The 27,234-nt window shown below is 36.1% G+C and overlaps 1 protein-coding gene and 1 pseudogene across 1 annotated transcript; both read right to left on the bottom strand.

The window, feature by feature from the left end:
- Window positions 1-1,349: 1,349 nt before the first annotated feature.
- On the bottom strand, window positions 1,350-4,732 carry LOC148294266 (EH domain-containing protein 1-like; annotated as a pseudogene).
- A 15,695-nt stretch (window positions 4,733-20,427) lies between these two features.
- On the bottom strand, window positions 20,428-23,363 carry LOC148294265 (uncharacterized). The gene is made up of 4 exons (XM_088253348.1): window positions 22,652-23,363; window positions 22,451-22,600; window positions 20,682-22,387; window positions 20,428-20,604 (listed from the first exon to the last, which is right to left on the bottom strand). Exons 1-4 carry the CDS (start codon window positions 23,361-23,363, stop codon window positions 20,428-20,430), a joined length of 2,745 nt encoding a protein of 914 aa, XP_088109474.1.
- Between the last annotated feature and the right edge of the window lie 3,871 nt (window positions 23,364-27,234).

Here is a 27,234-nt window from a genome sequence, read left to right as displayed (position 1 = left end):
TGGACATTCGACAACAGGGATTAGATACATGCTTGGTTGTTTAAAATGTTCTTCTATGCTTAATGGGTTCCTAATGCTTAATTTTAGGTTAGACAACAAATGATCAAATTAGGGAATTAGGAACACAAGGTTATGACCACACACCATGGCTTAATCATACTTTAGCTAGAATCAATCCATTAATCTAAATTGAACTTGGGAACTTATTTGCTTGAGTTACTTTCTTATTTTCTTCCTTCTTTCATGTTCTTTGTTTTCATTTCTGTTTTGTGTAGGGAAACTAAATTGGATCATTCAATCACCAATCCCTGTGGAATCGACCTCGCACTTACATACGCTATACTACCGAACGGCTCGTGCACTTGCGAGTATCACAAGTTGAGGATGCAGCTGAATCCATTTTGGTGCAGCTGTATCTACGCAACACATAGGTCCACGTACTTGGTATCCTTAAGTGAATAAGTTTTCAAACCATAACGGCATCTACCAACTATTGAACCATCCATCCCTTTTTAAATAGAAACACACAAAATCAAATGAATAAGCAACCTTACTTACCTGAGCAAATAATTGTGTTCCAAGTATATAAACAACTGACCCACCAAATCAAAACAGAATACATGACACAATGAACCTATGCACACAAATGATGATGAAAGAAGTTGGGTGTTGTCCCTAAAAATTATGTACGTATATCTCTGAATCAATAAAATAGACCAACACAATTAACCTATAAACACAAATGATGTTCACCCAAACCCCAATACCTATGAATCAGTCCAATCAATGCATAATGAAACCCCCTAAAAATTCCTAAAGTAGTATATATTTGTAAAATCATGAAAACACTTCAAATTCAAATAGCACCAATATCCAGCAAAACCATTCTCCAATGATTGGGGGAAACAAAGATATGAATTAGTTTAACTAATACATAATGAACCCCTAAAGTTTCCTCTTTTCTAGGTATACAAAACAAAAATTGTTCCTATTTAAAACCATAAAACAAGGATGGAAGCTTGTAAAAATCATTCTTGTGAAACTGAAGCAAATCGTAGAATCGTTCTTCCACCTATTGTATGCATCAGGAGCAAACCTTAATAGAAAAGTAGGAACGCCAATAATAGAATTTACCTTGGATACATGAACTTCAACTGACGGGACAACTGAGAATAATTCAAATGCTTCACTATTTTGACAATCGGGTTCTTCCATATGTAATAGTGAATCATAAGTAGGAACCCACAAATCTTCTCATTAAACAACCAAGAAATCAGTGGAAATTCCCAAAGAAGGAGCATGACTATTGGGATGAACTGTGATTTATGCGATTTGTCGATCTACCTCATTTAGGCAAGCAAATCGCCTTCTTCATTTTCAAAGAGTTCTTTACCCATATGGCCAGTAGTTGCTTCGTTGACTGGTTCATCATTAAAAGAACTGCAAAACCGAAGAAAACCAAAATTCACTTAAATCAACTACGCATCAAGAACACATCTTAAAGAACTAACAAATTCAAAAATAGAAAGCTTACCCAATATAAACACGGACAGCTTCTTGGGTTTCAAAACTTTTGTGAGTGACCACATTAGTGACCCATAAACTCTCATCAACTACAATGCATAACCAAAGAGGTAATAAGTTCAAAGTGTTATCAACAAGAAGTAAAATGCAGGAAGCCAAAACAATATCTAAACTCGAAGTGCATCTCACTTGTTCGGTGTTAACTTGATCTGCCTTGTTCAGAATCACTCGGATCTTGTCATCGTGACCACGTAGGCATGTAATTGCACGCTTAAACTCATAGTTGAAATCAAGCTTATAAGGGTCGAATAGAAGAAGAATGAGATCAAATCTTGCAGCAAACCATGATATGGTACCCAACAAATCGTAGCCCCTTTGTGCTCTTTGGTTTTCTCCGGATAGATCTCCAGGAGTATCCACCAACGTAATTTCATCTAGCAACTATAATCACCAAAAGGAAAGATCAGCACACTGATGAAAATGTTATACAAACAAATGGTTATCGAAATTTCAAAATTCACTGGATGTAAAAGGATATAATTTTGAGTTCATTTAGCAACTATAATCATCAAAATGAAACATTTTCATCTAGCAACTAGAATTTTAACAGAAATGTAATTTAACCTAGCAACTATAATCGTCAAAAGGAAAGATCAACACACTGATGAAAATGTTATAAAAACAAATGGTTATTGAAATTTCAAAATTCACCGAATGAGGCATTTGAGAACACTCAAATTTTGACATAAATGAGCCTCCAAAGCTTGATAGACCACTGAAAGGAAGGTCTGCATTCACAGCTATGGTATTTCCAGGTATGCTCCTTGCATCAGGTCCGGACTAAGTACAAAAATTTGAGTAAGGTTTAGAATTACAAAGACTATGTGATACACAATAAGCCTCAAACTACAAAGAAACAATGATAACTAGATTAGTTTTTAGAAAGGAAGCATGGTTATAAGAAACTATACCATCACAACCCCAAATATGTCATTTGCAGGTTCTAGTCCAATATGAGCTCTTGTTCAAAGTAAATGTAAGCCGTATGGTATGGTTGCCCATTAATCATTTGAAAATAAAATAAAAGGGGAAACTTAACCAACCTGGATAGCTACATTTGAGCAAATGTTTAATGAATGTAGTTTTTCCAGTTGAATACTAACCCAAGAGCAAGATCATCGGCTTAACATCAAAATCACCATTGGTCTGCAAAGGAATAAATCAGCCATTATTTAGCAAATGTTCTACCTAGAAAAAACAATATGCTAAGAAGGAAGTTTGAAGGATAATAAGGTGAACTAACTAAATCATATATATCCTACTAAATACATCAAAATATATGGGAATACACTCACCAATGATGGAGATACAAAATCATTGAAATTATATGTAAGTTCTAGTGGCTTTAGTGTTTCTCTGTACAATATCTTCAAACCATCAACTATAGATGTGACGCCATCAAGTGGTAGCTGAAGAAACCAACTTGAACAAGACAGGCAATCAGGAAAAGAAGACATACCTTTATAAATATGTAAAAACAAGTTGATATGTAGATGAAAAGAAAATTTTATCCAAAGAAAAAACACATTTACCAAAGATTTGGGAGTAAAACAATGAACACATGTTACCAAATTTCAAGGTTAGATATTTACAACAAATACAATGGTATATCCATGAATTAGAACACAGGGAAACTAATTACTTCTAACTGAATAAGTAGAGAACTTGGTTAGGGAGATGATTCAACTGAATAAAAGGTATTAATGAGTACAAAGTTACTGTGTGAACTGTAACACAACAATCAATAAGAACAACATACTTGCCATCACTATATATGGCAATGAAAAGATTTTGGAAAGATGAAATTGCAGCAATTTAAAAGTGAATCAATCAAAATAAAACACTATCTCCAAAGGACAAGGGACAGCTGATCTTACTTTCTTCATTCGTTTTGAACCAAACCACTGCGCACAAGGTTGGGAGTGAATGCTTGTAACTCATTACCAACAAACAAAATTAGTAAAAGATCATTACAAATATATTCGCAAAGGTTAGATGGATTTTCTAACCATTTACTTCAAGTCCTTTTGTCGCTGAATTCATGATTTCCTGTTGACATAGAATCGAGCAAATAATAAGTGAAATTCATAGTGTATGCCACAAAGGCACAAAGTAGGAAAAAGGAAAATACTCACGGCTGTCAGAGCATCCAAACCTTCCATAACTGAAGGTTTAATGTTTTCCCAATAAACTACAATTATATAAGAATAAGGCTTAAAGACTTCTGAAAGAATAACATTCTTGGCAGCCTCAAGGAAAGGCTTTCAAATAGTATAAGTTAACTTGAGGAAAAAACAATGAATGAGACCTGGTCAAATTGTATATATTGTATGCTTCTGAATTTATGAAAAACAGAAAAGGAAGTATTAATTAACAAATATCTTACACTTGCTTTATTTTAATCCAACCACTAAAACTATGCAATGTTCCACTCACGGTACGAACTTCGCACGAACTTCGTATGAACTCTAAGTGTCTAATTTCTTTGACCAATTGATTTCGGATTGGGCCCAAAACTTTGGCAACATCATAATATGGTGGGAGGACTCACACGGTAAGTTTTAATTGAAATCCAACCACTAAAACTATATAATGTTCCAACCACGGTACGAACTTCGCACTGTTTCGTACGAACTTGAAGTGTCCAATTTTTTTGACCAATTGATTTTGGATCGGGCCCAAAACTTCAACACCATCATAATATGGTCAGAGGGCTCACTCGTTTCTATCTAATGGCAGGAGTTGTAAATACATTAAAATTGGTGGACATACTATTTGCTTAGGTGGTTACACGACTAGGCTTATGGATTGGAATTAAGAGGTAACAACTAGTGTCCTACAATCCAACTATATTGCTGAAATTGGACCCATATCTAAGAGCCCCTAAATATGATTACAAATGAACATGCCTTCGATATTTAAATTTTATCTTCACTATGCCTTCGATAAACACACCTACTTAATGAAATGCCTGACTTTGGCTCATTTCTATCTCATTCACATACCTTCGATAAACGTACCTATTGTCATATCATTTAGCAAGACACTTGTTAAAATAAGAATAAAATATACTACATTGCTAAAATAACCTTGCCTTATGGTAAGGAAAATTATCCATACAAAAGACGAGTACCATCGGCACTCTCATTGTCTAAAGCACATCAAAATATTATACAATCCAAGTCATGCCCTTATATGGTGGAAGCACATCAAAAGCTAGATAACTGGACAAACACATTAGAAACTTATTTCACAGTTTATAAGTATTCTAATGTGCAAAATATAAAATTTGCGAGTTTGAAACTTTCAAGTAATGCCCTTACATTGTGGAAGTCATATAAGAGATGGATATAAGACATCAAGTTCAACACTGTTGTGATGTTTTAGACAACCTGCAAAACAGAGATTATTTCAAACATGCATTATACTCGCAAGTGCACGAACCATTCGTAATAAGGTTTATGTAAGTGCGAGGTCGATCCCATAAGGATCTCCGAATTCCATTTGATTTCCTAGTGAAGATAAGAAAAGAAAAATAAAGAAAAATTTATAAAATTACAATGTCACACAACTCCAAGGCTAAAATCACACTTAAACACACAACACATAAGGGGGGTTTGAAATGAGAAACTAATTCTAGAAATACTAGTGAAAAGAAATGCTAACTAAGAAGATTAACAAACGTAAGTGACAAAATGTAATCTAAGACAACTAAAACTAGAACACTTGGAAGTCATCCCTATACTTTTACTCATGTTATTGAATACTCAAAGCAAATAAACTCTAGAAACATTGATGAAGATTTTTGCAATCAAGATCAGGTTTAGTGAATTAAGATGCATGATTCTCTCCAAAATAAGTAAGGCACGTGTTTAGTGCTACAATACTCGTGCTTCCCATAAAATCAGTCAAGGTGTGCTTAGTACTTGGATCTAATCATATAAAAAACCCATTAAGTTTGAAGAGAATATGAACATCACAAGAACCGTTTACATTAGGCATTCAAGAAACCAATTCACATGGATGATTCTTACTTCATCCATTAGTTGCTTAGGAAAACATGAAGGTACATATAATCCCAACAATCTCAAGAAGCATGCTTTCAAGGGTGATCAATGGAAGAAAAATATACAACAAGGATAGATTATTTTAATGAAGAGGAATTCATCAATTGTTGTCAAGGAACCAATTCACATGATGCTCACTTAGAAAGGATTCAATCATTTGATGCTAATTAGAAATTATGTTCTTGGGTATCTTACACAACTTCTTAATTTTAGCTAGATGTGTACAACCTAAGGTGATTAATCAAAGGAAGCAAACACATAGCATATGATTAATTTAGTGAAAAGGAATTCATCAACAACATCTAGAAATCCTTAAACTCAAAGCATCAAAACAAAAGTGTAATCATGTTTAGGGCTTCAACCTAAGCCCTAGAAAAATAAGAAGTTACATTGAAACTAAGAAAATACAAGAAATATATAAAATGAAAGAAACTAAAAAGAAATAGGAGAAAGAGAATTGCATCTTCAACCCCTTTGATCCTTGCCTGAAGGCTCTCCAAGGTTTTCTCTCTAATTATCATGCCATTCTCCCCTCTCTTTGTTTGCTCCTTGCTCTCCTCCCTCTCTAAAAATAAGAAATTGCAAACTATAGAGAGTGATTCTTCTTGCTTGGTTGCTGCCCCTTAGATACCTTTTCCTCTTTCTCTCTTCCTAGTCATTACTCCATAAGATACTTCACTTTCTACCCAAAGTTCTTTAAGTGAAACATAGTTACCAAGTGGTGTGGTAACAAGTAGAAAATGGAGGGTGACATCCAATGGAGGTAAATGTGGTCCAAACCACAATTCTAGAGTTAGGATCAATGCTAGATTAATTGGATAGCCTATAATTATTCAATGGAGCTCAAATTCAGATATGTTGTAGTCAACATCCATTGGAACAATTTTCATGAAGATCTTCCCGATATCCGAGCACCGGAACATGCTAATCCAAGGCCAAGAAGTTGACCTACGGAAATGAGCAAAAACAAAATTGATATTCAATAATGCACTTTTAGCTCACATTTATTTCAACCAAGTTAAAATCTATAAAAACACAAAAAGGAAGAAAAAAATTATAATATGTCAAGAACTAACTCAAAACATTGGGTGAACGATATGATAAATCATGTATAAAAATGAACCCAACAGGCACCTCAACACAAGTCTTTCAAATCAGCGTGTGGCCATATAAGCAATGCATTTGTCCTTCTTTTTCAACTAATTTACTTCTCATGCCATTAAACAGAAAAGGAAAATAGAGCGACACATCCCAGCAATCATGGCGACTCCTACAAGCATGCTTATTCTATCCCAATCGCCGCAAATTTCTTGTTGTAGTAGTGGAGATTTATTTGTGTATACAAATTATATGAACCTGATTGTCCAAAACAAGAAAGCAATTGTGGACAAATAGGGATTGGGCCTTCTCACATTAGGTTGCTTGAGTGCAGTTCCTTATGAACATATATTGTTAATTTCTCTATTTCAATTGAAACAATCTAGTTTGAATGTTGTTGTTTTTGCATTTTGTTGGCTATGAAGTCACCATCTTACCTATTGTCGACAAACATGGATTGGGTCTTCTGACATTGGGCACACAATTGCAACCCCTTACGTTTTGCCCAAGTCAATTGTAAGAATCTGGTTTGTTATATGGTGTTTTTACATTTTGTTTGCTATGTATTCATTGACTTACCTATTGTGAAGATATATTGGTTGATTTGGTACCTGCCTACAATATAGATATATTGGTTACGTCATGGAATATATTGGTTTTGTCATAGATATATTGTTTATGTACGTACAATCATATTTGGTTATGTTGCGTTTTTTAAGGGGTTTAGTAAGGCATCCTTTCTATTTGGTTTACTGGTATTTGTTTTTGTACACATAGCCTAGGCATGTTTTTTGTTGCAATGTTTTCCTCAAGGGTTGTGCAAATGATACCACCCACCATTCAATGGTTTTGTGTATTTGTAATTTCAATTGTGGGCATATGTTTTGGTTCTAAGACCTTGTCAATATTGTTTCATAATGACACCAAGCATTCAAATATATGTAGTCGAATTTGCTCCAGGTTTAAAGAATTGAAGATCGATGAAATTGAGTTAACCTATGCAATTGAAGAACACTCATTGTGTCTTTTGGAGACTGACATGGATGTTCATGTGTTGCAACTTTCTTTATCCAAGGAAAATATAAATGTGGTGGATATAAATGTCATAAGTGGGGGAGATAAAGTATCTGGAAATGGTGAACAAGACAAGATGGATTCATCCAATAGTGAAGGTAATACGCCAACTGATGAGAATGAATATTTAGGAATGTATGCCGCAAAGGAAGGTAGACTTTATTTGTCCCATGAGTGGAAAACATATATTAGGGAGGTTGGGCAAAAGTATGGAGGCGAGGTTACTAGGTTTAGAATCAAATTGTGCAAATATGCTTTTAATAAGGGGTTTAGGTTCATTTATGTGAAAAATAATTTAAAGCTTGTAACAGCAGAGTGTCTGAATAAGCAAACTAAAAATTGTCCTTGGTGCATTCATGCTGTTTTATATCTTGTGAATGACTACTTTTACATTAAACATTTGATGAATGAGCATACATGCAAGGGCATGATTCCCACTCGTCAAAGTCATTTTATGAGCTCAAAGATTGTTTCCTCAGTTGTAGCTTAACAGATTCGAACAAAACCTCAACTTAAACTAGTGGACATCGTCATAGATTTCAAGCAAAATTATGGCTTGGACGTCTCCTATTATAATGCCTGGTACGATAAGGAATTGGCCATAAAAACAAGTCCACGATGACGAATCTTTCTCCTATACACAATTGGTTTGATGCTTTGTTTGAAACAAATCCGGGATCTCATTGTTACTTAGAGTACAATGCAAACTCATCACGATTTGAGCACTTATTCATATCATATAATGCCTCCATTGAAGGGTTTAAATTCTGTAGACCATTCCTTTGTCTGGATGGTACTTTTGTGAAGAACAAGTATAAAGGACATGCTTGCGGCTACAGGGAAAAATGGAACTCAAGGTATGAGAACTACTTTACGAATTGTGTTTTATATTATAGGTGAAGTCAGACTTAATAGCACAGTAAATTTTATTACATGATTTTCATTTCATATAATTGCATACTAATATGACTTTGATATGGAAGTTATATTTCCATGCACTCAAATGTCCTAAATATGGTCCAATCAAAGACTTTGTGACATGTATAATGTGTAGAGTGTACCTGTAAAATAGGTGTATAATTGAAACTGTACCTGCAGAACAGGTTTACATGTCTAACAGTAGGAGAATGAGCGAAATTTTAATTTAAAGTGTGTGGAGTAAAAATATTTGGTCAGTTTTAGTTTATGTATTCTATTGGTAGCAATTAAATTTTCATTTCATTTTGACATGGTTCTTTCCATTTGCTTTTGCCATCGTTGATTTTGAAAATGAAGCCAATTGGACATGGTTTCTGGAAAACCTATCAGAAATTTTGTCGCCCCAAGGTCGTAACATCACATTTATTTCGAATCGTTGCAAAAGGTTGCTAGAAGTTGTACAAAATGTGTTTCCGAACTCGTATCATTTTTTTTTTGTCTCCACCACCTGAAGCATAATGTTCTAGGTAGATATCCAGCTTCTTTGGGCAAAAGATACAAAGATTGAATTGTTTGGTGTTTCACAAGGTGCACATATACTCCTATTGAGGAAGCGTTTGATCATCATAGAAAAAAGTTACAAAAAGATGGTGGTGAGACCATTTTGGACTTTTTGGACACAATACCTAATGAGAATTGGTCAAATGTCTTTTTTCCAAGTAACACTTTGATAGTTCAAGTTAAGTCATTTATTGTTTACTAGTTAAGTCCTTTATTGTTTACCAGTTAAGTCCTTTTTTCAAGTACCACTTTGATAGTTGAAGTGCTTCAACTCATGGATTGTTGTTGAGCATGAGTTACTTATTTTCTAATTGTTTGAACGATTACGAGTGAAGATGATGGTCAAATATGCGGCTCGATGTCATGCAGCAAAAAAATGGACTACATATCTATGCCTAAAGGCCAGTTTGGCATTGCTATGCTGTGAAAATAATCGCTGTCAGATTTCCTGTGAGAGAAATCAGCTGTGAGAGAAAGCAGTTTGGCGTTTGGTAAACTTTTTGTTAAGAGTGTTGTTGGTACTAATTCCCTCGTTATCAGAAAATGATTCCCGCATAATCATTAAATCTAGCGCCTCTTCGAAACTGATTCCCTCATAATCAGAAAATGAAAGCACCTCATTAGCTGCTTTCACTTATAGCTTTCTCTCACAGCAATTTTTAACAATAAGTGATTTTCTCATAGTTTACCAAACGGGCTGGGCTTCCCAAAATTTTTTTAAAATCACTTATTACCCCAAATAAGCAATGCCAAACTAGCACTAACTATGGAAAAGAAATTGCAGAAAGTTGTGTACATTGGCAGGCTTGGGATGTTGGCCTTTCAAGTGAACACGTGTTTGAGGTTCGTGCTAGAAGTTGTGTCCATTGGCAGACATTGGCAGCAACGTACATATTCTTGTCATCAGTGGCAGCTTAATGGCTTCCCATGTGCCCAAGATATCCTAGCCATCCTTGCTGATTATGGTGACCCATATGATTATGTTGATCCTTACTTCAATGCAGACTATTATAGAAAGTGTTATGACATCCCAATTGCCCATGTTTCTTATGTTGAAAAAGAGTCATTGGAGGGTCTCGAAGACTTTATAGTCAAACCTCCTTTAACTAAAAAACCACCAATTAGACCGAGAGTGAAGAGGATTAAATCTAGAGTCAAGGATAGAACGGCCAACAATGCAGTTGATGTGGTCACGCCAGTCAACACAACACGAAGACTTGTAATTATCAGATTTGAGTGTTTACATAATGGCTACTTCCCCTCAGTATTGTTTCACTTGTTTGATTTTTTTTTTTTTGTTGACAAAATTCAGATTTGTAAGTCTTCAACTACATTGAAACATTTTGATTTGCAATCTGAAAGAAAAGTTGTATTAGAATGAGAATGAGAATCTGAATACATGACTATAGAGAAAAATATCAAATGAAGCTCTCTTCTATAGTAAGCTAATTAACAACTACATGTTGTCTAGGTATCATTGTCAAACTAAACCTATACTGCATGTTTTCTCCCCACAAAAATACACACAGAGGATGAGTCATATTATACCAATAACACATGTGTATCTCATTATACCTATAGAATAGGTAGAGACACAGAAAATACCTATAGTAAATAGATACCTGGCTTATTATCACAAAAGGTCCCTAAGGTTTACGAAACTATCAGATTGCATCCCTAATGTTTTTTTGTGTCACTCGTGGTCCTCAAGGTTAGTATGTGTGATCACAAATGGTCCCTGCCGTTAGGTTCCGTCAAAAACTCCGTTAGTTTGCTGATGTGGTATACATACATATCACAAAACATCCCTGAGGTGTAAACATCTATCACAAATGGTCCCTGCGAAATTTTTTAATTTTTTAATTTAAAATTCATAAAATTTTGGTTTTCTTTTTATATATTATATTTTAAAATACATATGACACTATATTTTTGAAGATGTGGGCTCCACATATATGCCACACCAACAAACTAATGAAGTTTTTTAAAAATAATTTAAAATTCATAAAATTTAAAAATGAAAAACCATTTATATAAGGATTTTAACCTTGAGGACCATTTATAAACCCTAAACCCTTGGTTTTTTTCATTTTTAAATTTTATGAATTTTAAATTATTTTTTTAAAACTCCATTAGTTTGTTGATGTGGCATATATGTGGAGCCCACATCTAAAATAATATAATGTCTTGTGTATTTAAAATACAATATATATTTTAAAATAATTTAAAATTCATAAGATTTAAAAAAGAAAACCAAAATTTTATGAATTTTAAATTTAAAAAATTAAAAATAAATTGCATGGACCATTTGTGATAGGTGTGTAAACCTCAGGGATGTTTTGTGATATATATATATTTGCCACATTAGCAAACTAACGGAGTTTTTGACAGAACCTAACGGTAGGGACCATTTGTGATCACAAATACTAACCTTAAGGACCACCAATGACACAAAAAAACATTAAGGATACAATCTGATAGTTTCGTAAACCTTAGGGACCTTTTGTGATAATAAGCCTAGATACTGATCGGTTCATAATTGTATATCATTTTGTACCCTTCTAGCTTATGATTTGGTTATGTTTTTGAGTTAAACTTGTGCTTTTAATCCTTTTTGTGTTTATCTTTCAGTTCATTGAGCTTTAGGTAATAATGATGGCTTTAGAGAGCATAATTCATGCAATTCAAGCATGTTAAGGCCTAATTTGGATGAATGGATGAAGAGCTTAAAGACAAACTCATTTTGGCTACAGCCCCTTGCCAGTCCAGTTCCGTAGGTCATATTGCAAGCTTTGTTTCAACAACCTACATAGCTCGAATGAGGCCACATTCTTCATGAAAGTTGTTCCAATTGGTGTGTACTATAACATATCCAAAATTCAGCCCCATTGGATAAATCTGGAGTCCGTTACCTAGCAAACACAGAACCATGCTCAGGATGGATCTTATCAGCGCGGAAAATGGGTTAGCAATTTGTTTTGGCCTTAACTTCCTCCTCCGACCTTGGATTGGCCCAAATGATATATGGCTGGAAAGAAGACATTCTGAACTTCAAGTTTGAGTGCTTAAAGTCCTAATTTGATTAAAATAAGCCCAAGTTGTAAGCCCTTGAAGTTGCTGGTCATGCTGACCTCAGCATGTGCTGGTTGGATGCTTGGTCATGGTGAGCTAGGTATGAGCTATCATTTCTGGTTGGAAGCTTGGTCATGGTGACATGAAGATGAGCTAGGGCTGCTGGTGGGATCTATTGGTGAAGTGCATCAACCAATTCAAGATTTTCTAATACAAGTGCATCACCCAATTTAGATTTTCTAATACAAGTGCATCAACCATTTCAGATTTTATAAAACAAGTGTTGTATGCATTAGCCATATTGAATTCAGATTTTCACTTCCCCTAGGCCTATAAATAGGGAGGTTCTCTAAGCTTGTAAACACACCCCAAGGGGGGGAGCTCTCAAACACTTCTCTAGAGCTCCCTTCCCTTCTCTCCCTCAAATTCTCTTAGTTTCTCTTTCTAGTTTTCAATTGTTATAATGAGATCTTTGTGCTGAAATTCTCCTTAAGTCTTTCCAAGTTCTACTTTAATTTTCATTGTTATGTAAATTCTTTTCTTTAGTTTCAAGTTTGATTAGTTTCCAAGTTTCAATTATGGTTTTTGTTCCTATTCATTATGCTTATAAGTTAATATGCTAGTTTGAATGATTGATCACCATTTAGGCTTGCATGTTAGCTATCTTGGTTTGAATTAAGAGTATACACCATGCTTTAATTCGAATTGAACTATGAATAGGAAGAGTATGTATGGACATTCGACAACAGGGATTAGATACATGCTTGGTTGTTTAAATTGTTCTTCTATGCTTAATGGGTTCCTAATGCTTAATTTTAGGTTAGACAACAAATGATCAAATTAGGGAATTAGGAACACAAGGTTATGACCACACACCATGGCTTAATCATACTTTAGCTAGAATCAATCCATTAATCTAATTGAACTTGGGAACTTATCTGCTTGAGTTAGTTATTTCTTTCTTCCTTGTTTTATTTATTTCCTTTCTTTTTCATTTCTGTTTTGTGTAGGGAAACTGAATTGGATCATTCAATCACCAATCCTCGTGGGATCGACCTCGCACTTACATACGCTATACTACCGAACGGCTCGTGCACTTGCGAGTATCACAAGTTGAGGATGCAACTGAATCCATTTTGGTGCAGCTGTATCTACGCAACAGATACCTTGGTAGAAACATGTTAGATAAAGTTTTCTTCTAGGCTAATAATGGGATACATGTCGCATAGGTAACTGATTCTTATTATACCTATGCTATAGATGAGTTACATTATACCAAGATAGAATGAGATACCTGTCGATTAGGTAGCTAAGTTATATCAAAACTATACCATAGATAAGTCATACATACAAATACGACACATGTCGAATAAGTATATGATTCACATTATACCTATACCACATATTTTCTAGGCTTAATTGTATACCTGTCGATTAGGTAGCTGAGTCATATCAAAACTATACGGTAGATAAGTCATACGTACAAATATGACGTATTAGTCAATATAAACATAAGTAGAATGGATACTTGTCGAATAGGTATATGATTCACATTATACTTATACCACACATTTTCTAGGCTTAATTGTACCTAAAAATGTTACATATAACCCATGCTAAATGTCGACACTTAATACAAAAAAACAGCAGTTATATTGTCTTGTTTGATGACAAAATTCACTAAAGAAGAAATGCATGGAAAAACAGCAGTTATATTGTCTTGTTTGATTACAAAATAGAATAACCATGAACTAAACTATGAAAGACATAGTTATTATGATTTTACTAAACAATGTAACCATTAAAGAAAGAGCAGTCTAATTAATTTTGTACACATCCTAGGAACAGTCTTCATCATTTATGAACCTCCCAAGACTGGAAGGAACACAGGATCCAATGCCTTTTCTTCAGATAACGTCTTCATTATGTACATCACAACTACCTCACAGTTAAAACTGTAAAATCTCACAACAATCAATAAAATCGAAGCATATATATGTAATATATTAGAAAAACAAAATTGGGAACAAACATGCGAGGATCTTGTTGTGGGCAATTTATGCTTGACCTAATTGCATAATTAACACAATTGGACCTAAACCACATGTCTTGATGACATGCAGAAAGATTGCATTCATGTGTCACAACTTTGCCCCTCCTCATAACATGTTTCAAGATTTCATTTGTTTGCAACATGGTATCCACACTATATTTTTTATATTGGAAGTGATTTGTAATTTTAAGATGCTACACAACAAGAAAAAATGTGAATCATAAAGTGGTGCAATTGTAAAGTGTATGATAATGACGGAAGAGATACTTACCAATTTAAATGTTTCATCCACGTAAGGGTCTGCAACTAAGCTGCCTTTTGGTCGTAAAGTGTTGTAGAATTCCCACCAACCACTTTGTTTCTTTAAGACTAACAAAGTAAAAAATGTTCTTGTTTGACATGAATGATAGGGAAAAACACAAGATCGTTATGCAACAATTTTTTCAAAAGCTCCTCTAGATATACAACAATTTTGCTGAACACATTGCCACTATTCACAAGTTCCTCAAAAATAAAATTTTTAGATTCACAAGAAAGTAGTTATCACATATGCACATTGATGATAGTCAATGGAGTAGTCAAAACTGAAAACCAATGTTTTCGACATACCCAACCAAATGTGGGCCTGAAACATGATTTCAGGTGGCCCTTTGGGAGATCCATTCAATCACAATTTAGAATCTAAAGTAAGATTCCATTGTCTGAAAAAAAATAATAGAAATTAGTTGAAGGAAGTGTCATATATTTGTTTGCACGTTAATAATAGTAAAAACATTAACAAGGCTTACCTAAATACTAATAGCTTCCTCATGCAAGAGCTCTAAAGCATCTTTATGGTACACTGCAGAACATATACCATGCCGCAATGCATCCCTAAAGTGAACATAACAATACACAAACATCATACAATTGGGGACAGTAATAATTAACTATAGCAAAATATGAACATTACCTACGAACAAGATAATGTTAGTCTTACCAATGACTGTCTGCATCAAGATATTTTTTAATTATATCGGCATCATGAAATGATAGACAGTTGCCAAAACTCAATCTTCTTACTATTACTATATGAATAGTGTGTTGACGAAACCAAGGCAAACTTACTAACTGTTGGAAGTAAAACACCTTTTAGACCAGCACCCTTACCCATTATTTTCTCTGCAAGCTTTGACAGGAAAACCAAGAGAAAAAGCAAAATGCTCTATCCCAATATGCTTGGATTAAGGAGATTTCATAAAAAGAGGTTGAAACAAAGGAAGAGAAGAGGAATGGAGGGGGAGACTTGGCAGATTCGGGAAGAACTAGCCAGGGTTTCTTGGGAAGAAGGAGTTTCAAGCGCCTATAAAAGGGGGCTTCTCTTACCCAGCAAAGCATCACATCTAGAGCGAGCAAGCATCCTCACTCTCCACTGGAACCTTCAATTTCAAGTCCTTTTCTCCCATATTTTTCCTTTTTCTCCTCTAGCAAACCCTCCAAGAGCATGACGAAGCTTTCTTCAAGCAACTGAAAATTTGCTCAAGTCACCCATCCTTTCACCCTTATCTTTTCCTCTCTTCCTTCAACAAATCTTCCCAAAATTCCCTCTCCCCTTGCTTTGAACCTCTATTTCTCTTGGGAAATCCAAGCCTTCTTTCTCTAATGCTAAACTCATGAATGCTCAGCTCCCATGCCACAAGCTTCTCAACCCAAGCCAAAATATTGATCTGTAAGCAGCTGTTTGTTTTGTTGGTGAAAGAAACCAAAGTGCTTCCTAAGGCTCCACGAAGCTTATTTGTATGGTTGCTTAGTCTAAACTGCACTTTGACTTCTTAGGGCCTGAATCATCTCTCAAAATAAATTTTAATTTATTGGCAAATCTAGTAGGCTTGAAACAACTTGATATTTCGAGGAATCAAACCTCATCCTCCTCAATGTATTCATGCGGCTGCACCATTGGGGCTTGATTATTGGCAACATAATTATTTGGACAAAGCTCATTTTAAAACTGTCACGGATATCAAGTAGAATCAGCCTCCTAAAGGTTGGGTCAAGCTCAACTATGACGGTTCTAACCAAAAGTTGCAAGGATCTATTGGCTTCGTAATCAGAAATAGTGAAGGTCATATCTTACTAGCCGGTGCCAATAAGATTGGGGAGTCTTCTAACAATGTAGTTGAAAGTGTTGCTTTGTGTGATGGTCTTGTCATGCCCTGGATCGGGGATGGAATAAGCTCATTGTTAAGGGAGACCCCAAGCTGAAAAATTGATTACGTTAAGAAGAAGGTCACAATTCATTGGAGTTCGAGTATTCAACAAATTATTTAGGATATTTGACATCTTGTTTCCTCTGGTGAACTTGTGCTTTTCAACATGTCTTTAGAGAGGCAAACTTCACTGTTGATGTGCCTTAGTTGGGCTGGGCCATGGGCTTTCTTCTCCAGTTTTATGGGAGCATGGGATTCCCTTGTCTATAGCTTTCCCTTTCAATTTGGACCTCTTTGGGTTTGCGTGTCCTAGATGCTTTGCTTTGTAATCCACTTTTCCTCATTTAAATTAAAAAAAAAACCATACCAAATATTGTCATTTGATTCCTTAATACTATTTCTTAGCCATTGTTGGGTGTGGTATAAAATCCAACCCAAGGTTGAGGTCAAGCAATTCCAAGTCAATGTGGAACCCAACTCCAAGTCAAGGTGGAAACCCAAACTCCAAAAGACCAAGCTAGACAAAGAAGTTTTTATTTATAGTGGCAATAAATAATAAATAAATGAATAAAACAAAAAGACCCACAAGTCTTGTGGTCTGAAGCTGTGTGACCAAAAGAAGTTATCAAATGTTTTAAGGTTATCTCTGGGGCTACATAGCATGACAAAGGAGAGTCCCTTGGCTTAATAGGCATCAGTCGGGTCAAGGTCTTCCACTAGTCGGGTCGAGGTACCCCTCCACGTAGCATGACATGTGGCTTCTTTTTTTAACCTAAAGATGATCATGTGGTTTAACCCTTTGGTTGAGACTTCTTTCATTCAATTAACATTAATAATATATTATGTGACCATGTAATTGGTCCAAAACCACGTTGGTTTCTTTGAAATATATATATATATATATATATATATAGTCCCCTTCTATTAAGGAATTCCTCAAATAAGCTTATCTGAGGGACACCCTTGTAGGGCCCACTCTGTATTGTATTTCACTAATCCAAGCTATCTATTTTGTAGATATTCATTCAAAGATCATCTCTACACAAAAAATCACTTGAATCTGATATCATTTGACCACTCAATTGAATTATTAAAATTTTAGTACTTTCTTGAAGCACCGTGTTATTGATTTTGTAGGACACAGTTAGATGTTGAAATGGTTTCCGATTTGTCTAATTTTTTGATGATCTATGAATGTAGACTTAAAAAATAGATGGTGTGGATCGTTGAAAAAAAAATCGTAGGGTCCCCTACGAATTTTCACATATTCATTTAGACATCATCCTTGCAAAAAATCATGCAAATTGAAAATCATTAAGGCATCTAATTGAGACCAACAGAATCAACGAACACGGTGCTTCAAGAAAGTACTTGAATTTCAATAATTTAATTGAGTGGTCAAATGATATCAAATTCAACTGATTTTTTGTAGAGATAATCTTTGAATGAATATGTTAAAGGCAAGATTTATGTGTTAGCATGTTCCTAGCCCAAAAGCATGTTATGTAATATTTAGGATAGGTCGAGTAAGGTTCAAGTGATGAAGAGGAACAAAGGTTTTGAAGCTCTAAAGCACAAGGTTTCTTAACTCATGATTAGGAAAGGTGAGTTTGACTTAGAGACCATGCATGCATTCATAGGTGGTTAGGCTTTTTATTTACGCATCAGTCAACTTGACGTGGTGAGCAGAGTGCCCTAAAGTGCTTAGAATAGCATGCAATTTTATCAGCATGTTCATCAAGATGTTAGGTTTCTTGTATAAATGTTTCAGGGCAAAATTCGCATTTTTGGAAAATGCGCACTCGAGCAGACCTCAACTAGCGCTTGAGCAGCAAATGCGAATTTTAGTTTCATTTTTTTTAATTTTGTAGAGTTTTAAATTGTTTTTTCTTCGTATTCTTTTTGGGACTCCTTCCTATGGTTGGTATGAGTTTTCTACAAGCTCTACACATGTTGTGCTTTAGGAATTTTGTTCCTAATCCTATTGGGTCTTTTTACATCTTCCTAGTTTGATTCTAAAACAAGTTTTAAGTCTATAAATACTTGGTTTTTGTAATAGTAAAAAGACACAACTCACATACAATATCTTTGTGCTTCAAACGTCGTTATTTCTTAAGTGAGTTGATTTTTCATATATAAACTCCTAGGGTTTAAAATCTTTTTCTTGGGAGAGTTCATCGTGCATATATGTATAGTTCAAGTAGATTGTTCCGTGTTGAATCTACTTGAATTATAATCTTCATTCATACATACATATTTGAGTTGGTGACTTGTGCCTTGCGTGTTGAGTCAAGAAGACAAGTCTTGGTGGGTTCATGCCTCAAGGTGATTGACGAATTAGGGGAGTTTGTGCCGCACTTGAAAAGATGAACAGGAATCAATTCTCGAGATTGGTTGCCTTACATAAATAAATATTATTATGGGGTAAATGGGTTAAAACCCCCCTGGACTATTTGGCTTGTTGAAATGTCCACCCTAAAAAAAAAATTCAGCCAATTTAGCATTCGTATTAAATTTAATCGCCAATTTCACCCTCGCCGTTAGGTTTTCCCCAATTCCATCCAAATGCCCGTCAAAAAAACCACGTGAGAGGCACGTGAGAGGGTAATATCGTCCTTTCGCTGCTCAGCCCTCAGCCCCTTTTGACCCTTCGTTGCAACCAAGGGGATTCGATCTCCACATCAAACCCTTTTGGCTGTTGGTTTCAGCCATGGAGATTCGACAGAAACGGAACTAGCCTTTTCGAAACCACCACTTCTAGCCTTCGTTTCAGCCTCACTTTTCAAGAACAAGAGAAGAAATTGCAGTCGAAGAAACGGAACAGACGTGCAGCTTCTACCGAATCAAGTTCGACCACTTTTATTACGGAGGATGATATGGTGCATGTCTGCCGGTGTGGATTTGAGGCTGAAACAATTGTTTGTTGGTCTGATGAAAATGTAGGGAGGAGGTTATATGTGTGTTGTAGAGAGAAGTATGGTGGTGGCTGTGGTTGGAAGGCTTGGAAAGACCCGATAATGTCTGAGCAGGCCAAACATGTCATATGTCGATTGTTGAGACGAATCAAGTCATTGGAAGAGAAAAGAGCAAAAGAGAAGAAGATTGTGCAAGAGCTAAGAGATAGAGAGAAAAAATTTCGACTTTGGCTGCTGAGTTGTTTGGTTGTAATTTTGTTGTTGTTGACTGTATTAGTTAGCTTTGCATTTGGTTGAATGTAGTGGCTTGTGCATTATTTTGGCTGTGGCAGATTTGGAGGTTCAATGTAGGTTGCTGAATGAATTTGGTTGAATGCAAGGGTTGTTTGTTTTTTGGGTAACTGAAACTTACCATTTAGCACACAAGGCAAAATACCCAGAAACTGCAAACAGAGCAGCACAACAAAAGCAAGGCATAAAGCCTACATAATCCAAGCAGAGCTTAATCTGTGAATTCAAAATCCAACATTTGAAATCCATGAAATACCATATATAGTTGAAAAATATACTCCAAAACTTCATCTAAAACAGCCATATGTTGAAAAATATACATTCCATCATCTGCAATACATCAAAAACTTCATCTAAAAAATATACATTCCAACTGTTGAAATACATCCCATCCAAAATAGCCATCAGTTCAAAATACAGATTCCAACTTCAAAAATAGCCATCAATTCATACACATTCTACTATGAAATATACATTCCAACATTGCTTAAACATCATCCAAAAGACACTTATGTTCAAAATACACATTCCAACATCGACTAGCCCATCTGTTGAAGCCAAACTACCAAGGCATCCGTTCAAAATACCCATGAAAGCCATCATCTCTTTTACCTCCATGGCCTTGCCCTTTTTGCAGGGGATTTGAACCTTTTCCCTGCTGGCCTTGAACTGTTTTGAGTGGTAACAGCAGACTCAGGTTGTGAGGTTGGAACTGGTTGTGAGCTTGGACCTGGTTGTGAAGCAAGATTGGTTCCACTTGCTTGGCTAGCAACATTGGTTGGTTCCTACAAATGAAAATAATCACAATTACAACTCAAATGAGTCCAATTAAAACATTCAATCATAATTTGACATCTTTTACCTGTAATGTAGCAGTGGCTCCAGTTCCTCTTCCCACGCATTTTCTTCTTCCTGTCCCTCTTCCTCTCCCTCTCCCTCTGCCTCTTCTGCCATCTGCCCTTCCACAATTAGTAGAATTATGGCCCTCTCCTCCACAGACTGAGCAATGGATTACAATTCCATATCTCCTAAGCTTGGTGGCACCCTTTGGGATCTCATCAACGGGTCTAGTCCTTGCCTTCTTTGGCCTACCACTCTGTTTGTGATACAGTGGGGGTTTGATTGGCGCATGACCTGATTTCCTCCATAAGGTTTGGCTTGGCATTGGTGAAATGTAATTGCTATAAGCCCTATCATAAGCTTCTCTCTTATACACCTCATTGACATAACTCATTGGGCTTCTCTGTTGCCTTGATATTGCAGCCATGGCATGGCAACATGGGATACCACAGAGATCCCATTTTCGACAAGAGCAAGTGTGAGTATTTAGATCAACTGCATATTGCCCACCAAGCATATGGGTGACTTGAAACTTGTTTCCACCTGCATTATGTGCAATGCATGAACCACTCTCTTTCAAATTTTTTTCAATAATCTGAAAGATTCTTGGCCCAACTCTTTGAGGCCATTTCACTTCCTTTTGTCGTGCAACTCTCAACATCAAATAGGTTCTTATCCTTTCCACCATCGTGATGATTGGTTTATCTCTTGCCTCCAAAATGGCAGCATTGAAGCATTCACATAAATTGTTCAGCAGTATATCACACTTGCTCCCAGTAGTAAAGTGAGACCTGCTCCAATGAATTGCAGGCCTAACCTGAAGCCATGCATGAGCTGGGGCAGATATTTCCATAATATTGTCCATCTCAGCTTCCCACCAAGGAAGTGTTGTACTTCTAGCAGCAGCCCATAGCCTCTGTTTAAGTGACAAACTACCATGCCCAGCAACTTTGAAATTATTGTGCAGATGCCTTACACAATGCCTATGTTCAGCATCCGGCTTTAAAGCCTCAATTGCCTGCCCCAATCCTTTTTGTTTGTCAGTGATAAAAACCGACCCATTTCCACTGCCTCTGACCCCAACATCATTGAAGAATATATCTAAAAACCATGTCCATGTGTCTCTGTTTTCTATCTCCACAACAGCAAAAGCTATTGGGAACATGCCATTATTGGCATCAATCCCAACAGCACTTAAAACTTGTCCTGGATGTTGTCCTTTGATGAAAGCCCCATCAAAACCAACCATGGTTCTACATCCTTCAACAAACCCCTTCCTCAGTTGAGCAAAACATATATAAAGCCTCTCAAACACTGGATCATCTCCCCGCAATGATGTCTTCACTAAAACTATGCTTCCTGGATTTTGCCTCTTAAGCTCCTCACAATAATCCCATAGCTTTGCATATTGTTCTTCAATGCTTCCTTGAATCCTCTCCTTTGCTAAACCCTTTGCCTTGTAGCATTGGTCCCTAGTAACATCTATACTATAATGTTTCCTCACCAATGCCATGAAGTCAGCAACTGACATGTTAGGATTGGTTCTCAGATCCTCATCAAACCTTTTAGCCAACCATTGTGAAGTGGCAAACCTAGTTCTTTGAGATCTGCCGCATGTATGAATTGGATGGAATGTCTTCACTCTAACAGTGGGTCCTTTCCCAACATGTGCAGCATACAATAACCAAGGACAATCTTCAAGTTTATCTGCAGATTCATCTTCACCCTCTTCACGCTTGGTTGTCTTATGACTCTGCCTCTTTGCCTTTTCACCCTTCTTTGCCTTTTCACCCTCATTATTACCATCACATACCAGCCTCACTCTATTAGGCTCATTCTTCACATATCTTATTCTTCTAGCACACTTGCATGCATAGTACTTTATGGCTTCTCTACATTCCTGCATATTTGGGAACTCCAAACCCAAGTGGAATTTTGGATCTAAAAGGTCATGATGTTTATTTTATTGTTTGAATTTTGGCTGCCTCAAACCTTTTTTCTTGACATCTTCACCTTCACTATCTTCATGCAAACTCTCTAAGTCTGATGTATTATAACCATCACTGTCACCCTCACCTGGTTCTTGATTTCCATCATCTTGCTCTTCACTTACAACATACCTATGAAAATTCATGTTGTCCTCTTCATCACTTTGCTCAAACTCATTGTCTATAAAATCACCATCTTCTTCGTCATCCTCCCCACCTTCAGGTTCATCACTTTCTACCTCAACTTCCTCTGCCTCACCAAATTCTTCCTCTATCTCAACATCCACGAACTCATATTGCACATTTTCTTCATCAGCATCATACCCAGGAGCAGTGTCTTCGTGATGTTCAGCATTTGCAGAGAATACTGGGGACTCAACATTTAGAGGCCTAGGTGCTGGATTTTCAGTTATGTATAACACAAACAGCTGCCTCGGTTTCATCAACTTCAATGCTCCAAAATAATCCTTATCTGTCCTAATTTCTACCCAACCATTTGTCCTGTGCTTGTAATAGTATTGAATGTTCTGCTCATCATACCCAAGATGTTTAACCATTTCAAATAACTCAAGCATTGAAACTTCATCTGCATCTTGCCCATCAATCCATTGTACAATACCTCCCATATATAAACCATCAGCAAAATACCCACCGTAGTGTACTTCAAGTGTGAACATGTCAGGATTAACTGCAAAACAATTAATTTTCTCATTCATTTACTATGCACCCTATACAGTACAATATACATTTACTATCTACCCTATACAATAACATACAATACAAACTCAGACAAAACTCATACACAACCCGACAAACAATAAACAAACAACATGCATAGGGACCACATTCACAACCCAACCTAAGTTCAGTCAACAAACAACATCCATAGGGACCACTTTCTTCGAATTTTCTTATGCTTTTTCATTGAGTCCACCAATGAAATCCGACAACAACCAAGAATAAAACCCAAACAATTGCATCAAATAAAAAGCTGCTTACTGTATTTGGGAGCTTCCCCACCATCTCTGATTTTCATTGTGTTTGTTTACCAAATCACCCTTGTCGAACTCGTACTCTTTCTCCCAATTCGAATCTCTCAGTCGCCGTACTCTGTCTTTCTCTCTCACCCTTTTTCGAATTAGTCGCTTTCTCTCTTTCACTCAGCCTTTTTCGAAAAAGTGAACGAACCCTAACTCTGATTTTGGGAATTGACCATACGAAGGAAGCAGTACGAAAGGACGATATTACCCTCTCACGTGCCTCTCACGTGGTTTTTTTGACGGGCATTTGGATGGAATTGGGGAAAACCTAACGGCGAGGGTGAAATTGGCGATTAAATTTAATACGAAGGCTAAATTGGCTGAATTTTTTTTTCAGGGTGGACATTTCAACAAGCCAAATAGTCTAGGGGGGTTTTAACCCATTTACCCTATTATTATGTATATATAGAAAGAGGGCTTTACAGCCTAGAGGTTACATGGAGGCCATGGACCTATTTGATGTTTTGATAATTCATATTTATGCTTTATAAATAAATGTATTGAGGCATCTTAAGTTTGAATCGAGAACTATCAGGGCACCCCGACATAGGTGAGTTTCTTTTAGTCAAGACTAGAGGCTCCGGAAGCCACGATGTCTTACTATATGTCAAGCCAAGTCTTCGGCGGTCCAAACTCAACCCACGAAATCAAACCAAGATTTTCAAAGGATTGCATGCATGTGGCAAAGGCTTCATAAGGAAAGAAATCAAGATGAGTTATGACAATCTGGAGTATTCTCATAGTATTCTCATAGAAGAGAAAATCAAGCAACCATATTATCTCAATCAATGCAATCCCACGGATTTAGGAGGCCTCAAAGGGAAAGATTTCAAATATAGTTGACCTAGAGCCATTTAATGGCCAATCCATGGGCTGACAAATACCCTATAAATACCTCTCCAAGAAGAAAAGCAAAGGACAGCAACTTGAGACACAAAAAAACCTACTTTTTTTCTTTCACTTTTCTGTCGTTAGACTAGGTTTTATTTTCCAAGCAAGTAGACTATATCAGTTCTTCGCTTTCTCTTGCATTTATCATTACGTTATTTTTAGATTCAAGTTTATTGCTTTACTTTTAATTGTTATGGGATTTTCTTTAAGTTTAATTTAATTTCAAATTGCATTATTTTATGCCTTATCGTTCATACCATTCTTGTTTCGTTCTTACTTAATTTACATTTGTTGTTGCTTTGATCTTATTTTTACATTTACTTTCTTGTTATTTAGTTTAATCGCTTATTATAATTAAATGCGCATCATTATCACTAAATCCCAAAAGAAATCCTTAAAATACCCATATGAAGCCTAACCATCCTCGACTATGAAGTGAAAGAACCTAGGCCAAGAGGAGGTTCCTTGCTCGGCCGATCAATCGACTGGTTAGAAGTCAGAAACACGAACACAAAAATCCAACTTTTCCATTCAAGCCAATCAGTGGCTTGGTGGTGGCACACCTACGCAATCCAAGAAAAGAAGGACCAAATGTTCCTTCCATTGGCCACCTCGGCCGAAAAGAGGGAAACAACCATCATCATTTCTAAGCCTTCATATAAGTTTGCTCAACCGGAACACAAAAATCATACAACAGTCATTCCAAAAATTTTGACTTACCATATTGCTTTTTCACCCTCCTCTTCAATCTACTTGGGCATGATTTCTTCCTTGGACAACAACACACCGAATGAAACATGGCAAATCGAAACAAACTCGTGATTCCTTGAAAGTGATTTCTTTTGTTGCACTACACAACTGTAAACACCATCTCTATAGTCTTTTTTTATGAGTTCTGTTGTGTTTGGATTTGCTTTAATCCTAGACTCCCTCCCTTTATCTTGTTGCAGCTTATGTTTTCATTCTCTCTTATCCTCCTACTAGCTTAATGGACTGTTCAATCTGTGCACTTCCCTCACGTGACCAATTTTTTCTCTTGTACTTAGCTTTATATGTACTAGTTTTTGTAATGCTTTCTCTGCCTGTACCGGAATACATGTCCCTTTGTATGCTTAAACTAGTACATTACTACATGTCGAATTGTTTTGCTATATTAAATCGGTTACTCAATTAAGATGTCTTGAAATCAGAACCATTGGATCAATTAAAATTGAATCTAATGGTTACCAATAAGGGTGGGCAAGGTCCAGATTGGATCGATTTTATCTCGAAACCATAACCAAACCAATTACAATATAACGATTTGGTCTGGTTCGGTTTTGGCAAAAGTCTTGAAGAAAACCAAACCAAACCAAACCAATTTAAGACAATTTGGTTCGGTTTGGTTCGCCGGTTTGGGCCTAAGCCAAATTCTCTTTCCTTTTGCATTTTTTCAATATTGTTAGCCCAATTACAACCAACAAATTCACAACTTGCTCCATACTTAAATCATTTTCTAGAATACAAAACCATCCTAAAGCTCAACATGCCATAAAACTTCAAATTTCAATTACTAATATAGCTCAATTCAAATATTCATAAATAGTTATGACCTAATTGGAGTATTATACATGTAAAATATAATATAAATAATAAATATACACATAAACAGTCCGGTTTGATTTAGATTGGTTTACAAAAACTCAAAACCAAACCAAACCATATACGATCCAGTTCGATTTTTTTTTGGTCAAAATCAAATCAAACCGGTAATTAGGGTTTAGTTCGGCCGGTTTCATCAGTTCGACCGGATTGATCCCCACCCCTAGTTACGAAGGTTATGTACATGTAAGGACCGAAGAAAAATCGTTGAATAAAACCCCCTTTCCATATGAAAAAACATTTCGGCAAAGGGAAAAAAATGTGTTATTTTACATAGACGTATATACATAAGGGTTTTTTGGTCGTTTTGAAAAAAAGATAAAAGAAAGAGTTTTTCTATTTAAACCCCACACTTCTCTTTGTTCACTTGAACTTCCAATTCAAATTTTTACAATTTGTAAGAAAACCCCACTATCTTCCCAAACTACCCTTAAATACACACCCAACCAAAAAAAACTCATCAACCTCACACCCTATACCCCGCTATTTTGCCCCTCACCACTCTACTACTTGAAGCTTAGTGATTAACAACTAATTATAGCTATCATTACTTATTGTAAAACAAAGAGACTCACAATCTTTACCTTCCTTGAGGAGCCCTGGCCAAATTATTGAATAAAATTTAGAAGTTTGCTTGGGGAAATCAATAGGTTGTCTTCTTGATGACGACTTTCCACATTACATACCACATTGATGACCCACTGTAGGGGGCTTTTTCGTTCCGGCAGCTACTGTGGGCCTGGGCTGCCGTAAGGAGCAAATTGAAGAAAATATCCCCTGTGTCTGAGTTCAAAGATCAGACCCCAAAATGTTTCAAAAGGATAGTAAAGCCTTAGGAAACACCTTGGTTACCTTCACCAACAAAAAATAATGGCTGCTTACAGATAAATTCTTAGTGCTTACAGGTAGAATCTTAGCTTGGCATGAGAAGCTTGTGGTATGGGAGCAAAGTTGTCATGAGTTTAGCACTGAAGAGAGAATTTAAGTGTTCCTTAGGGGAAAGATGAGGTATTAA

This window comes from Prunus avium, chromosome 5 (assembly GCF_965620075.1).
Source record: "Prunus avium chromosome 5, drPruAviu1.hap1.1, whole genome shotgun sequence".
Taxonomy (NCBI): domain Eukaryota; kingdom Viridiplantae; phylum Streptophyta; class Magnoliopsida; order Rosales; family Rosaceae; genus Prunus; species Prunus avium.
This window is presented reverse-complemented; position numbering and strand designations above follow the sequence as displayed.